Source organism: Malaclemys terrapin, chromosome 1, assembly GCF_027887155.1.
Source record: "Malaclemys terrapin pileata isolate rMalTer1 chromosome 1, rMalTer1.hap1, whole genome shotgun sequence".
In the NCBI taxonomy this organism is placed as follows: domain Eukaryota; kingdom Metazoa; phylum Chordata; order Testudines; family Emydidae; genus Malaclemys; species Malaclemys terrapin.
The window spans coordinates 115,686,721-115,700,940 of NC_071505.1; the positions used below are offsets into that span (position 1 = coordinate 115,686,721).

At 41.2% G+C, this 14,220-nt stretch overlaps 1 protein-coding gene across 1 annotated transcript in view; it reads right to left on the bottom strand.

Moving 5' to 3' along the window:
• Positions 1-421: 421 nt before the first annotated feature.
• The window catches only part of PLCZ1 (phospholipase C zeta 1), a 133,360-nt gene continuing 119,561 nt past the window's right edge, over positions 422-14,220 (bottom strand). Inside the window, exons 11-13 of the mRNA XM_054016490.1 lie at positions 6,446-6,578; positions 3,270-3,419; positions 422-504 (exon numbers count right to left, since the gene is read on the bottom strand). Coding sequence (XP_053872465.1) covers positions 422-504; positions 3,270-3,419; positions 6,446-6,578 — 366 coding nt within the window. The remainder of the gene's footprint in view (positions 505-3,269; positions 3,420-6,445; positions 6,579-14,220) is intronic.

The following is a 14,220-nucleotide window of genomic DNA, read 5'->3' on the forward strand; positions in this document are numbered from 1 at the left end:
TACAGTAGGAAAAAGTTTCTCAATGCAAATGAAAAAGACAACTCAATTTTGCACATAATTTTGGTGCTTTTGGAAGTCTGACCATAAATATTAATATGCTACTTCCTTATTATTTAATACTTCATTACTATTTTGCTATTAGTTGCAAATAACTATATATTAAAATATTGATTGGATTCAAATATACTGCAAAAGTCAACTATGTAGGAGTTCTTCTAAATTACTTCAGGGCCCAATTCTACAGCCTTTATTCATGTTAAATAGCATTTAGCCACACAAGTATTTCCACTGCTTTCAGTGGAAATTGCAGGTGCTCAACACCTCTGAAAATCAGGCCGCGCACTAAACTGTTGTTTGCAAGCTACATGATGGTTGCTTTATTGAGGAGTATGCCAGTTCAGGAGTACTGCTAATGTCATCATTAATAGTACCAAATATACACAAAGAGTGATGCAGGATCAAGTCTGTCACCAAGTTTGGAAAACAGAGGAACATGACGATAACCTGTAAATGTAATAACAGTAAATTAATTTATTAAATAAAAATGTAGAATTTATGTGGGTTAACTGATGAAACGGAAGTGGCCGTATTTACTGTACAAATGAAACATAATTTATAGTTATCTAAATAAACCCTTTAATTAAAATAAACCAAAATGATACATAGACTAACACTCATTACTACAGTAGTTCTCTAACATTTCTAGCATTTTAATTCTCCTGGCAGTCAGTGGTGATAAACACAGATAATGTTAGTATAGTGTCAAAGCCTCCACTGATACATAAGTTGTGATTTACAGTATCCTGCAGACTTCTGCTACAGGACTGGCAAGGATTTAGAAAGGATATTCTTGGTATCCAGAAGTCTGTGCTGCACATATTGCTTTTAGAACGCCTCCTATCGATTAACCGGTGAAGGAAGAATGACAATGTTCTTGTAAAAGAAACTATGCTGCAATTAGGGTGACCAGATGGCCCGATTTTATAGGGACAGTCCCGATTTTTGGGTCTTTTTCCTTATATAGGCTCCCATTACCCCCCCCCCCCCCATCCCGATTTTTCACATTTGCTATCTGGTCACCCTAGCTGCAATGGTAGTGAGCTAACAAAAGAGAGGTGGGAGGCAGAAGTGGAAGGTTTCCTACCACCCCGGGCCTCTTAAATCCTGTTAAAAATGGGCTTTTTGGCAACCCGAAAATTTCTACAAAGAAACTTACCCAAACTGATGTTTGACAACCCTGACTAAGCTCCAATGTTTATTTGACTGCATTTTCCATACACAAAGCAAATTTAGAACTGGTTTCTTGCAGTTTCACAAAATAATATGTACATTCAAACAGAAGAGAGAGAGACAAAGGAATAGGTGTGCAGATTTAGCTTGTAGAATGGTAAGTATTCTGTAATAACAATGTCTGTTTTTCTCATATCTCCTTTTTCCCCAGCCCATGAAAAGAATCCATAAACAGATTTATAACTTACTACCCAGGAGGAAGAAAATGTGTGTGGAGGGGGGAGGGAAACTGTTAGGACTGGTATAAAAGCAACAAGTTGCCCACTGCCAGCTCAGTGTTTTGCAGCCTTACACAGTCCAGGTAACATTTTTAAGAGTCCCTAAGTCACATTTTCAAAAGTCCTATGATTTAGGGCTTGTCTACACTGCCACTTATGTGAATGTAACTTATGTTACTCAGGGGTGTGAAAAAGCCTCCCACTCTGAACGATGCAAGTTACATTGACTTAAAGTGTGCTATGTCATTGGGAGAGGTGGAATAATTATGCCGACAGGAAAGCACTCTTCCATTGGCATAGCATGTCTTCACCAGACGCACTACAACAGCACAGTTGTATCGGTGCAGCTGCGCCAATGTAGTGCAGTAGTGTAGACTAGCCCTTAGACTCATAAGTGCCTAAGTCACTTTTGAAAATGGATCCTAGGTTCTTGGGTAACTAAAGCACTTTTACCTCTTTCTCTCTTTTCCAAAAAAGAGAGCTGAGATCACCTGATAGTCTTGAGATATGAATTGTCCCTGACTTCAGAACTCACTCTCAAAGCTCAAGCTTATCCTTCAGAGAGAACTGCAAGGCTTATTCTTTTGGCCAAGTTTAATGGTGATGTAAAGCACGGTCTTTTCTATTTTGTTCACTTTTCCATTTATGTTGATTTTTTTTCCCAGACGTCATGGAACTGGGCAGGCTATATATGTAAATGAATAAAGTTAATCAGCATATTGAATTGCCTACTTTTGCCCTGAACTCTGTCCGCTACCAAGAAAATTACTCTCTGTTCTCAATGTTTAAAGCTACGTTGACATTTTATCTGTTCCGTAAGAAGGATTTCTGGCAACCAGAAGTTCTGTGTGAGTTTTTATAGCCACAGAAAAGTTTAAACCCCTTAAACAATCATATCAATTCGTCTAGGAGACTGTATTAATCTGGGTTCTCAAAGGCCCTATAGCTCCTTCCCGATGTTCCTTAAAAATCATTTAACAAGAGGGATTACTGCATCTTCGACAGAGAGTATTGAGACATTGGAGGATGACATCTGTAGGGGAGCAAAGTGCAGTAGGTGAATCTATACACCTTTAATCATCAGTACAAGTTGGTTCTGTGTGCTTGTCAGAAGTTATTTAGGAAATCAAATACAATACGCAGCCAGTTTACATAAGCCACCCTCCTCCTGGCATAGTGACTTCTATATCAGCTATTCATTTGAGTTCTATTCATCGGATAGGAATCAAGGAGATGTACTAGTAAAAGAAGGGGAAATTATCAGTAATTATACTTTTCTATTTCCCCCATCTTTGTCCATTGTGAAAAAATTGCACTTGATTCTTTATCTTTATTGCCTACCTCTCTTTTGTTTTCTCGGGTTCTGGACTGAATAAAATATGGGCAATCTGGTGTTTTTATACTAGTCTTGACTGACTGTTCTTTTCACCTTCTTGCTTCCTAACAGCTGGAGCTATAACACACTCTGAATGCATTCTGTTTATAATGTGAGTCGCGTAATACTGCAATAAATACAACTACCAATAAGTAATATTTCCTTCAGTACTGTAGGTTGGCAGTCACATAGAATCTAATCATCATAGCACAATGACCAAAAATGTGATAAATGCCACTCTGCATCTGTTGCACCTAATACAAAGTTTATGGTGTGTAATAAACCTAAAGAGAACAACAGGCTAATAATAGTAAAAGCTTATGCTTTTGTAGATTTTTGCTCGGTGGTACAGTATGTAGTTTGCTTTTGGAGGAAGTACTAACTACCTTTATTCATGCACAGCAGTGGTAAAGTGTATTGGCCCAGGAACTCATTTGCTGCTAGCGATATCTGATCTTCCACAGAGAAGCGCACTAATGCCAGTTCTGGAACTTGAACAGTAAAAGTAAACGTTTCATTCCACCTAGGGCACAAAGCTGGGGTGAGGGAGCAGAGCGAGAGAGAAAACAATTGTAATACAAACAGCATTTTGTACACACATCAACGGATTGAAAAATAATGAGACTGAGAAATTGTAATTAATTTATGAGCTATGCTTTCTACAACTGCAGACAGTGCAGCACCGCCTTTTGGGCCTGATTCTGTGCCCGTTTAACTCAGTAACAAAACTCCTACTGACTGCACTGGTGCAGGCTCAGAACTTTCATGTAGTTCTCATTTTTTGCACTATTCAGTCACCATAGATAAGTCCTTCTCTACAAGTGGAGTGAGCTTTAAACATGACAGGACTAGGCACTCTGGGCACTTTATAAACATTTGTCATGCATTACCTACACACTGAGTAATTCAAACCACAAGACTGAGCAACTCTTTTTGAAGAGAACAAAAAGGGATTATGACTGACTCAGAGGTTGTGGTCAAATAAAATTTGTCATAGCCCTAGTAATCTCAAGATTGTGCCAGCACGCCTCTTTTACTGCTTTGGGATTGAGGCAGATGCTAGATGAACTAAGGTAGAAAGGAAATAAACAGGGGCATAGAATGAGGACTGCCTTGTTTTGATGAATAAACTTATAGGAGAAACAGAAATTAGTGGTCATTTATCCCATCATCCTTACATAGGTTATGTTTACTAAGAAAGCTGCCTTCTAGAAAAAGAGATAAAGGGGAATGGAATGCAGAGGTTCAAAAGGAAGGGGACCACAGAGAACCTTTAGACTGAGACACCAAGGGAGAGGACCTGCAATGACACAGGTAGGAGAATGCTTTAAGAAAATGAGAAATTATTTCCCCCAAAATGGCACTTGGACCTCAAGCAGTTAAAGGAACCCTCCTAAGTTAAAGATGGAATGGACTGATGATTCCTTCACAAAAATGGCTTTATCCGTCCACTAATCAGTAAAGAACACCAGTACCTCGTAGTATGTGATGGAGGTTCTTTTCTTAATGGAGGAGAGAAGGACTTTCTTGACCACCTAGGAAATTTCATTCTTCCTTAACATGATATTCTGCTCAAGCTGACTGAGGCTCAGATAAAGACATTGTCTTTGTGACCATATCTTGAGAGAAAAAATAATTTTTCACTCTCTGAATAGTCTCAGCTTATCATGATACCATGGTCTACTGGGCCAGGCCAAAGCAATGAGCATGACTATCACTGATCTTGACTTATTTTCTTTGGTATCCTACACAACGGTGGTAGAGGAGGCAAGATGTTTGAAACACGGAAGTGCTAGGGGGAATAAGAAGGAAACACTAATTCATACATGTCCTGGGTCTCCTGTGGATTTCATTTTGGCTCCCCCGCTTAATCCTTCAAACTTTTCCATCTGCATCAGAACACAGACACACAAACACAGACATGCTGTAGAGCCAGGCCAGGATGGAAGATGGTCGATGGAGTTGCACTGATCTATACCAGTTGATGAACTGTCCCAAGAAAACCAGGGTGATCCTGCCAAGGTGGCCTGAATCTGATCTGACATTTCACCACAGATGGTGAAGGTGGACTTTTGGTCTTTCCTTTCCTTATCCTTTGACACAGATTTGCTCACTTTGTCTTCTCAGTTATGGTATGAAAGAGAAATAAACTCAGGGTGATGGAAAAACAAACCAGAAATGTCAGAGGCTGTCTTTGCTTCCTTTCTGTAATGATAAAGAAAGTTCTTCACAGGGGTGGGAAGCAAAGGAGGGAAAGAGGAGAGAAAGAAGTGTACTGACTGAAGGGTACAAAATGGTAAAATCATATGTCCTGGCTGGGTTCCTACTCTGATGAGCCACATGCCTTCACCATGTTGATTTGTATGCTGAAAGGGGGGATGACTGACATCCTATAAGCAGTTGCATGCTGCTTTACCCATGAGACATTGAGGCATGGATGTTTACCTGGCTTAAAGCCTTCTGAGTTTCAGCAACCTAATTCTATGGGGCACAACTGTGTCAAAAGACTACCATAATAAAACTTTGTCTTGCGTGGTTCAAGGCTTTAAGGAGCCATTCTGATTACCTCTTAAAACAACAATGCATTAAAGCTACTCGCTTCACTCTAGAGTCTAAAGAATCAGTGGCTCCGAGAAAAAAGTTCTTCACTGATATTCAACACAGAACACACCAAAATAGATTAAGAAGAGTAGATAAGGTCCAGCTTTGTAAGAATGTTCTGCACCAACTACACACATTAATGTGCTTTAAAAACCCAGTGTTTATGGTGCATGAAGAATGGGTGCTGCTTCTAACAAAGGACCTGTGGTAAACAAACAAACCCTGGTTTTCAGATCTCCCTTGATGGCACCTGCCTTGTGCTGATCAACAAGGACCATTTCTGCACCAAGACAATGTTGCATAAGCTTCTCCAGATGATGTCTGCAGCACACTGACACTTGGGTTTTGTGGTGACACTCCTTGCTGATCCCACCCCTTTTGAGCTCCGAAGCATTGTAATGGTATGCATCAAGGAACTGATATGCACTGGCCTCTGAATATAGAGTCTGCATTGCCGGGGTGGTCTCCTGATGCAGCGCTGTACCAGTGCTACTTACCTTGATTCAGGCCTGCCTGCATTGAGGAACTACACTCTCGCGGGTAGAAGTGGTCCCTCTATGTCAGGTCAGGTTGAGGCACAACGGTGAGATAGGGCAAGGGAAGCTGCCCCTGTTTTATATGTAAACAAACAATTTCAGTCTCTATGACTGACAATCCATCATTTTTCATACAAGCATTATGGTAAAGAAAGGTTTTTTAAAAAGTTGAAAAAATTCTAGTCTCAAATTCTTCAGATTTAGTTTACTGTCTTCAGATTAATCTTGTTGGAACACAGCTTGTTATACTGTTATTTTTGTTGATCAGTCTTTACACCTTGTGCTCACTTTTGCTATTAGTCTATGCAGCACAGTTTTTTGCTATGGAGTAAATTACTGGAGAAACAACTTCTATATGATATTAAGCTATTCTGTGTGAAACATTATTGAAATCATGTACGCTCAATGGAATATGTTCTGCTTACCATTGCTTTTTATGACACAAGTCTGTTGTTTCACTTGATCTTCTGGCACACCATGAATTTCTATCTGGACTAAAGGATCAGCTTTATTAGTCCTGGAGAGGTTACTAGGTGGTAACTGATAACCACTAATCAGCTGCATAAATGAAAATGATACATAAGACCTCATTTGGGCTTGAAAATGTAATTTATTATAGTAATTTTAACATTAAACTGTACATTCACCAATTGCTCATTGCAGTCTAGCATATAAAGTGGAAGCTACATAAGAAATGTTTCTAAAGAATATATACCAGCTGAAATGTAATTGAGATTACCGTGCTTCGAACGTAATTCTATCTCTGCCTAATTTGATTCTCAGTTTAATTATCTTAAAACCTTTGTAGTTAAACAATATTTTTGGAACATAAAATGCTTCTGTTTCTTGTTTTTTACCAAAGTATGACCACTTTAAGCAGATTTTATTCAATCGTTAGCTACAGAAAGTTGCTGTTTAATTAATGAAGGCAGGCCTATGTGAATTCCCTCTTGTGGGTTTGCCACTCCCTGTCATCAAATTCATGGAACCGCTACCCAGGATGTGTCCATTGGGGCTGCACAAGTGTCCCCTAGTGACATCAGCATATAAGGGAGAGTAGACGCTAACCACTTCAGTTCCTTCGCCTCTGTACTGAAGTGTTAGTAACCTCTCTGTGTGTCCTGTCTGCTTTTAGACACCCGTAGGTTCCTATTGTTCATTATAGACTCGTAGACTTTAAAGCCAGAAGGGACCATCACGATCATCAAGTCTGAACTCCTGCACCACACAGGCCACAGAATCTCATTCACCAACCCCTCTAATAGACCCATAACCTCTGGCTGAGTTATTGGAGTCCTCAAATTATGATTTAAAGACCTCAAGTTACAGAGAATCCACCATTTACTCTAGTTCAAAAAAAATCCCAGGACCTCTGCCATTCTGATCTGGGGAACCATCCTACCAAACCACAAATATGGCAATCAGTTAGACCTTGAGCATGTGGGTGACACACACCAGCCAGACTCCTGGGAAAGACTTCGCTGTAGAAATTCAGAACCCTCCCCATCTAGCATCCCATATCCAGCCACTGGAGATATTTGCTAATAGCAGTCACAAATGAGCCATATAATATTGTAGGCAACCTCATCATAACATCCCCTCTACAAACTTATCAAGCTCAGTCTTGAAACAAAGTAGGTTATTTTACCCCCACTACTCTTCTTGTAAAGCTGTTCCAGAACTTCACTCCTCTGGTGGTTAGAAACCGTTCACTAATTTCAAGCCTAACCTTGTTGATGGTGAATTTATCTCCATTTATTCTTCAGCCAACATTAGGGCTTAACTTAAATAACTCCTCTCCTTCCCTGGTGTGACGTATTTATAGAGAGCAGTCATAACTCCCCTCAGCCTTTGTTTGATTCGGCTAAGCTCCTTAAGTCTCCTCTTGTAAGGTAGGTTCTCCATTCCTCTGATCATCCTAATTAGGTTTGCCAACTTTCTAATTGCAGAAAACTAAACACCCCTTCCCCATCCCACCCCCAGGACCCTGCCCCTGCCCCACCCTTTCCTTGAGCCCCCTACCCCACCCTCACCCCCACCATTGTGCACTCTTCCCCACCCTCGCTTACTCGCTCATTTTCACTGCAGGGTCCAAGCAGGCACCAGGAGAACGTTAGGAGCTGCAACAGTTTGAACATGGGCAATGGAATGTGTGATTCAAATACCCTTCACCTCACCAGGGAGAGATTTTAAACACTTGTAAAATTAATTGCCCCCAAAAGAGTCCCACTCACTCACAGTGAGCGAGACTATTACAGGAGCTTGATTTTTTTTTGCCTGCACCCAACTGTCCTGGTAGGGGCTCCAGTAGTGCTGCAGCCACTGACTGACTCCTTCCCTATCTGACAATGAACTATATAGCAGGGGGAAAAGTTATACTGTTCCATGGTTAATGACTAGTTAAATTATTTAAATGTATGCTTCAATAGACAATACATATTAACATTTCCTGACACTTGAGTTTAAATATATCACCTTAATATTACATTGAGGTTATTTTATGAGTTCATTATAGCTTTTTACTGTTAAGAAGGTGAGGGTAAATAAAATGTAATTCATGCTGCAGAAACTGGCCTCTCCCTATTTTACCATCCTGCTAACCAATAGATTTTCTAATGTTCTTCATTTCACGTTTTTTTCACATGTACTGTGTCCCAGATTTGTCCCAAAGCAGGTTGAGAGGAACTATGCTAGAATGTCACACACAGTGTAACCACCTGTCCTTCGTTCAGTGTCCAATGTTTCACATTACACATCAAATCAATAAATATTGTCTTGTATACATCAATAATTATGTAAAAGAATGTACACTGTAATATGTGTTATGAGTATGTGTCATAAATAAAACATTGGGGATGTGCCCTTACAAATCAACTTTCGCCTATAATTTCCAAATTGTCCTTTATTTGATACATAAAGGGTCTGTATATGGGTGTGAGGGAGATTACCATAGCCAGGGACTAGTTCTGTTTCAGGAACATCAGTCCTAGTGAAGCTCTGCATTCCCTGTTACCAGGCCCCTTTTGTGCTGCCTGTGGTGTTGGCACCATCAGATCATATGACCCAATTAATTTTTGCAGACTCCGGTGGGCGCCCACCAATGCGAAATGCCAGGCTTTGTGCACAACAATGTCTGGCTCCTGGAGTGACCAGTTGGCTGGGTGCGTTGCAGTGGCTACACCAGTGGTGGAGGCCAGCCCAGCCCCAGTGCACTGCCCCTGGATGCACTGCCAGAGATGCCCAAAACCACACTAACCTCTGTGCACCTCCTGCAGGGAGGGACTGGCCTGCACAGCCACCTAGGCTAGCAGCTGCTGTGTCCCATTTGCCGGGAGGGTGTGTGTGTGTTGCTACTGGACTTGCAATTTCATGTGCCAGTTCCTTTAATATGCTTGGATGGAGATTATCTGGGCCCCCTAAATTGATTGCATTAAACTGTTTGAGTTTGTTTGCACCTCGGATGTGGTAATTTCTGCTTCCATATCCTCAGTCCCATTAGTCTGCCTAAGTTCTCTAGTTTAGTTCAGTTTTGCATTAGGTGCCGGCATCAAGCCTAAGAAACAATTTAAGACATTCACCCCTTTTCCTGCTTTCTAGTCATGTCAGCTGCTTGGGGTACCTATGTGAGGTTTATAGTCCCTTGCAGTGCTCGCCTCATCAGGCATTCATGCCCAGAAGGCATCAGAACAGACATTAAGGCTGTTGGATCATTCAGGCCCTAAAGCACAGGCCTCGGCATCGAGTGTTCAAACTGATGATGCAGATTCTCCCCAATTCACTTCTGTACCAAACCCATCAATCGCTAAATGGCTGAAACCTGGAACCCCATCTTTGGCTTTGGTACCACCAACAGACCCATCCTCCAAGAAAGGCGATGACACCAGCCCTTTGAAACCAGGGGTTCATCAATCACAAAGGAAACCTGCGCCTCACGTGCTCTGCCACACAGCCTTCAGCCTCCTCCTATATAGGTATCACACGCTATCATTGGGAACATTTTTTTTGCACTCACTTTATGCTCTGCTACAATTCAGGTTAGAGAAAGGCCTTACGCTAAAGTCCCCTTCATCTCTATAGTCTTGGAACATGTGCTATAACTTAAATGAGACTGGCCTATTTATTGGCTCCCTAAAAGTTAATGTAGCTGCTGTTTTTGCATATCACCAACCTGTACCCAGATTCTCCCATACCACAGTTATCCAATTCCTGAAGGGGCTAGTCAACATCTTTCCCCTTCAAAGGATCCTGCTTCTATGTTTGCATTTAGTAATAGTGAATCTCATGGAATCGCCATTCAAGCCCCTTTGGAGATGAAACACTGGATAGCTATTACCTCAGCTAGGAGGATTAGTGAGTTTCAGGTCCTGACAGCAGACCAGCCTTATACCATTATATATAAAGATATCTCTGTCCTCAACTAAAATTCATCTCTATAGTAGCAATTCATCCCTAGTATCACTCCTAGTTTTCTTCCAAAACTTCATTCCTTCCCCAGTGATGCCCATCGTCACATACTGCATATGAGGCAAACTGTCTGTTTTCACTGAGAGAAAACTAAGACCTTCCATAAATCCATTTCTGTCTCACACACACAGAGATGCAAAGAATAGGCTATTTATGCTCAAAGGTCATCTAGATGGATCATCTTGTGTGTTCATATTCGTTATTGAAAGGTTAGCTGCCCTTCCCAACAGGAATTAAGGCACAGCCACCTCGGTAATGTGTGAAACAAATACCCGTAGAGAAGATATTTAGCGCAGCTACTTGGATTTCAGGTCCCACCTTCACTAAACATTAGGTAGTAGATTAGCCTCCAGCTCTGACACCAAATCCAGACAGGTGGTGCTTCAGTTCAATGGAAGAAATGGAAGAAATCTCGTTTTTTTAAATGAAACTGTAGACATGTAAAGCATACAAAAATTCCATTCTACCTTATTCAACAACATGCAAGAATGACATCAGGATGAACAATCAACAAGTCTTTTCCTTTCAGCTATGAGTCTAAAATTTGAGGTGAATGGGACTGACATGACAAAGTGTCTTAAGGTTTTAGGACTCTGGGTAAGACGTAATACAAAGATCAACAGAAAGCATCACATGTTTCATCATGGAGAAAGGAGGGCACACAAATCCTCTTGCACATCTGCTGTGTCGCAACATCAGTACAGCTATAAGATTCCTACTGATAAACCAAAAGTAAGCCTACTGCGCCTGCATTTGCCACAGTCTACCAGCTTACTTACCTTAAAACTATTTAATGATGCACTTCTTTAATTTCCTTTGCCACTCACTTTCAAATGAACTGTTTTACTTTTCCAGTGACCTGCATGTAAATGTGTTTTGACACTGAGCTCCATTTTGATATCTCTCTATCCAAACCGTGCTCTTCTAACTGCTCCTCCTCCATCTCTACCCCTCCATGTCATTCCTTCTTGTAACAGCCTCGTTCACTTCCTTTCCATAACTGTTGACCATTCTACCTCCTTCCATCCTGCTCCCTCCGCTATGCCTGTGAAATCTACCAGTTCTGTTCTTTCATTACCTGACACAGCTTTCCTTCCCTTCAGCTCACCATTAGAAAACCATAGTACCAGATGTGAGTTTGGAGGTCCTCTTTATGGTGAGCAGAAGGGAAGGAAAGTTGTGTCAGACAAACTCACATCTGGTAAAATTTCCTCCAACCAGTGTCCCTCATTCAGCCTTCACCTGTCAGAGACTTCTGACCACACTACCTCTCAGCTCTTTTCCTTTATCAGCTCTTTTGGCTTCTGACAGAGTAAAGGAGTGTACTACTTCATTGTGGGATAGGCTGGGAGCCTAAAAACAAAACAGTCTTAATGTAATCAAGGAGGTGCCCTGTCCTGCCCTGGGGCTTGGTTACTGAAAAGGTACTGAGCGAGATAGTTAATTTCACTGTAGACTTGAGGACAGTAGAAATGTACACTTGAGAGAAAAATACATGATATGCTACAGAAAATGGTGTGTCCCTAAAATGTCCCTTAAAATAAAGTATTGTGCCTTATCTTTCATGTTGTTGTCCCTTATTTCCATCCAACAAAGGTGGTCACCCTTGTGACAGTGTACCCCATAAGTCTTCATGGGAATATGCTTATGAATATATATATATGATATAACTGGAATATGTTTTATGCTACATCTGCCATGTAACATATCTATGTAAAGATTATGATCTACTGAATACATTCCTCCTATTCGTATGCATGTATCATTTTTATACTTGAAGTTAGGAATATTGGCTATATACTTGCTTGATTTTAACTAGCCTAGTAGAGCATTTGGTCAGCTTCTCGAGAAAAGTGCAAATTAAGTGCCCAATCAAAAATCACTTAAGCCAACAATGAACTTGAAGATGCCAATCCACATCTGAGCTTTCACAGGAATGTGGTTTAGCTGGTAAAAGTGGAGTCATGCATGGACATGTGGCTTGCCCATGTGACTCCAAAACTCCATCTTGGAGCTGGACTTTGCATAGGAGAGAAGAGGGGGGTCTCCACCCACAAGAGAGAGTCTATCTAAACCCCTAGTGAGAACCCTCCATTTTGTCTTCAGCTGGCTAAAGAGAGAGCCTTTCCACCCCCGAGGATACCTGAAAGAAACTGGAACAGAGGACGGTAACTACAGGGAGTGTGAGTGATTGCTGGACCCAGACTAGAAGGAGACTAGTCTGTAAAAGGGAGCTTACTGCAATTGGTGAGGATTTTATCTATATTCAGTTTTATTACTGTACTAGACTTAGATTTGCGTGTTTTATTTTATTTTACTTGGTAATTCACTTTGTTCTGTCTGTTACTACTTGGAACCACTTAAATCCCACTTTCTGTATTTAATAAAATAACTTTTTACTTATTAATTAACCCAGAGTATGTATTAATACCTGGGGGAAGGCAAACAGCTGTGCATATCTCTCTATCAGTGTTAAAGAGGGCGAACTATTTATGAGTTTACCCTGTGTAAGCTTTATACAGGGTAAAATGGATTTATTTGGGTTTAGACCCCATTGAGAGTTGGGCATCTGAGTGTTAAAGACAGGAACACTTCTGTAAGCTGCTTTCAGGTTAAGTCTGCAGCTTTGGGGCACGTGGTTCAGACCCTGGTCCATGTTGGAGCAGACTGGCGTGTCTGGCTCAGCAAGACAAGGTGCTGGAGTCTCAGGCTGGCAGGAAAAGCAGGGGCAGAAGTAGCGTTGGCAGTTCCCAGCGGGGTTTCTGTGATCCAACCCATCACAACCCTACTTTCCAGCTCCAGGGGACTAGCCTGACCAACTCTGTTTGATGATTCTAAGTTCAGGAGCTCTGAACCAGGGCCCTGAGGTAAGGCCCTTATGAACTTTGTTAAGACTGCTCCTTCCCTCGTGTACCATGATCAGCTGAACTGGCATCAGAGGGACCATGTTCCTTACAGGGTGAGTTATTGAAGGGACACCAGGAAAACAGGGAACGTAGGGAGTTAGGCTGGAAGCAACTCAGCCACATGGACAGAGCAATGCACAGGGTTTAGTAAAGTTCCTCTTGTTCAAATTAACCTGCGTTCAGCTTCACTCATGGCTAATGAAACACTCGAGAAACACCTTCTTAAAGGGGACATCGTTTCTTTAGTTGTTTTGCCTTCCTCTTGCTTGTTTCCTGTACAAATAGCAAACTAGTTTCCCCCTTTCATGAGCCTGGTAATTAACTCAATCTCTTCTTTATTGTGAACTGTTTTCTCTTTGACGCTTGTCTCTGAATTTTCTTTCTCTAACCACCATCTCCTGTCCTTCAATGTTGCCTGATCCCCGTCTCTTTAACCTTATTACTCTTCTGTTCCAAGGCCCTCATTCCATCAGTCCCTGAGATGTCATTGCTGCCTTGGATTTCCTGCTACCTAGCCTGCACATTCTTCAACTCTGTTATCAATCTAAAATTCTGCTTGCGCACTCTGTCTCTTCTGTACACAATCACTTCATTTCTGTTACTAGTCATCCTAACTAACCCCTAGACCACAACCCAGGTTTTTTCCTCATCTCTTACAACTCTATAGAAATAATGAATAATATAATTGATGTATATGCATGAGAGCTTGAAATCATGAATTCACTTCCATCATGTAATCAGTGTGCTCACTTATTAGGGTAGTATGATGTGCTGAATAAGGCACACACATTGTGTAATCATTCTACAATCCCTATTGAATTAATGTCTTA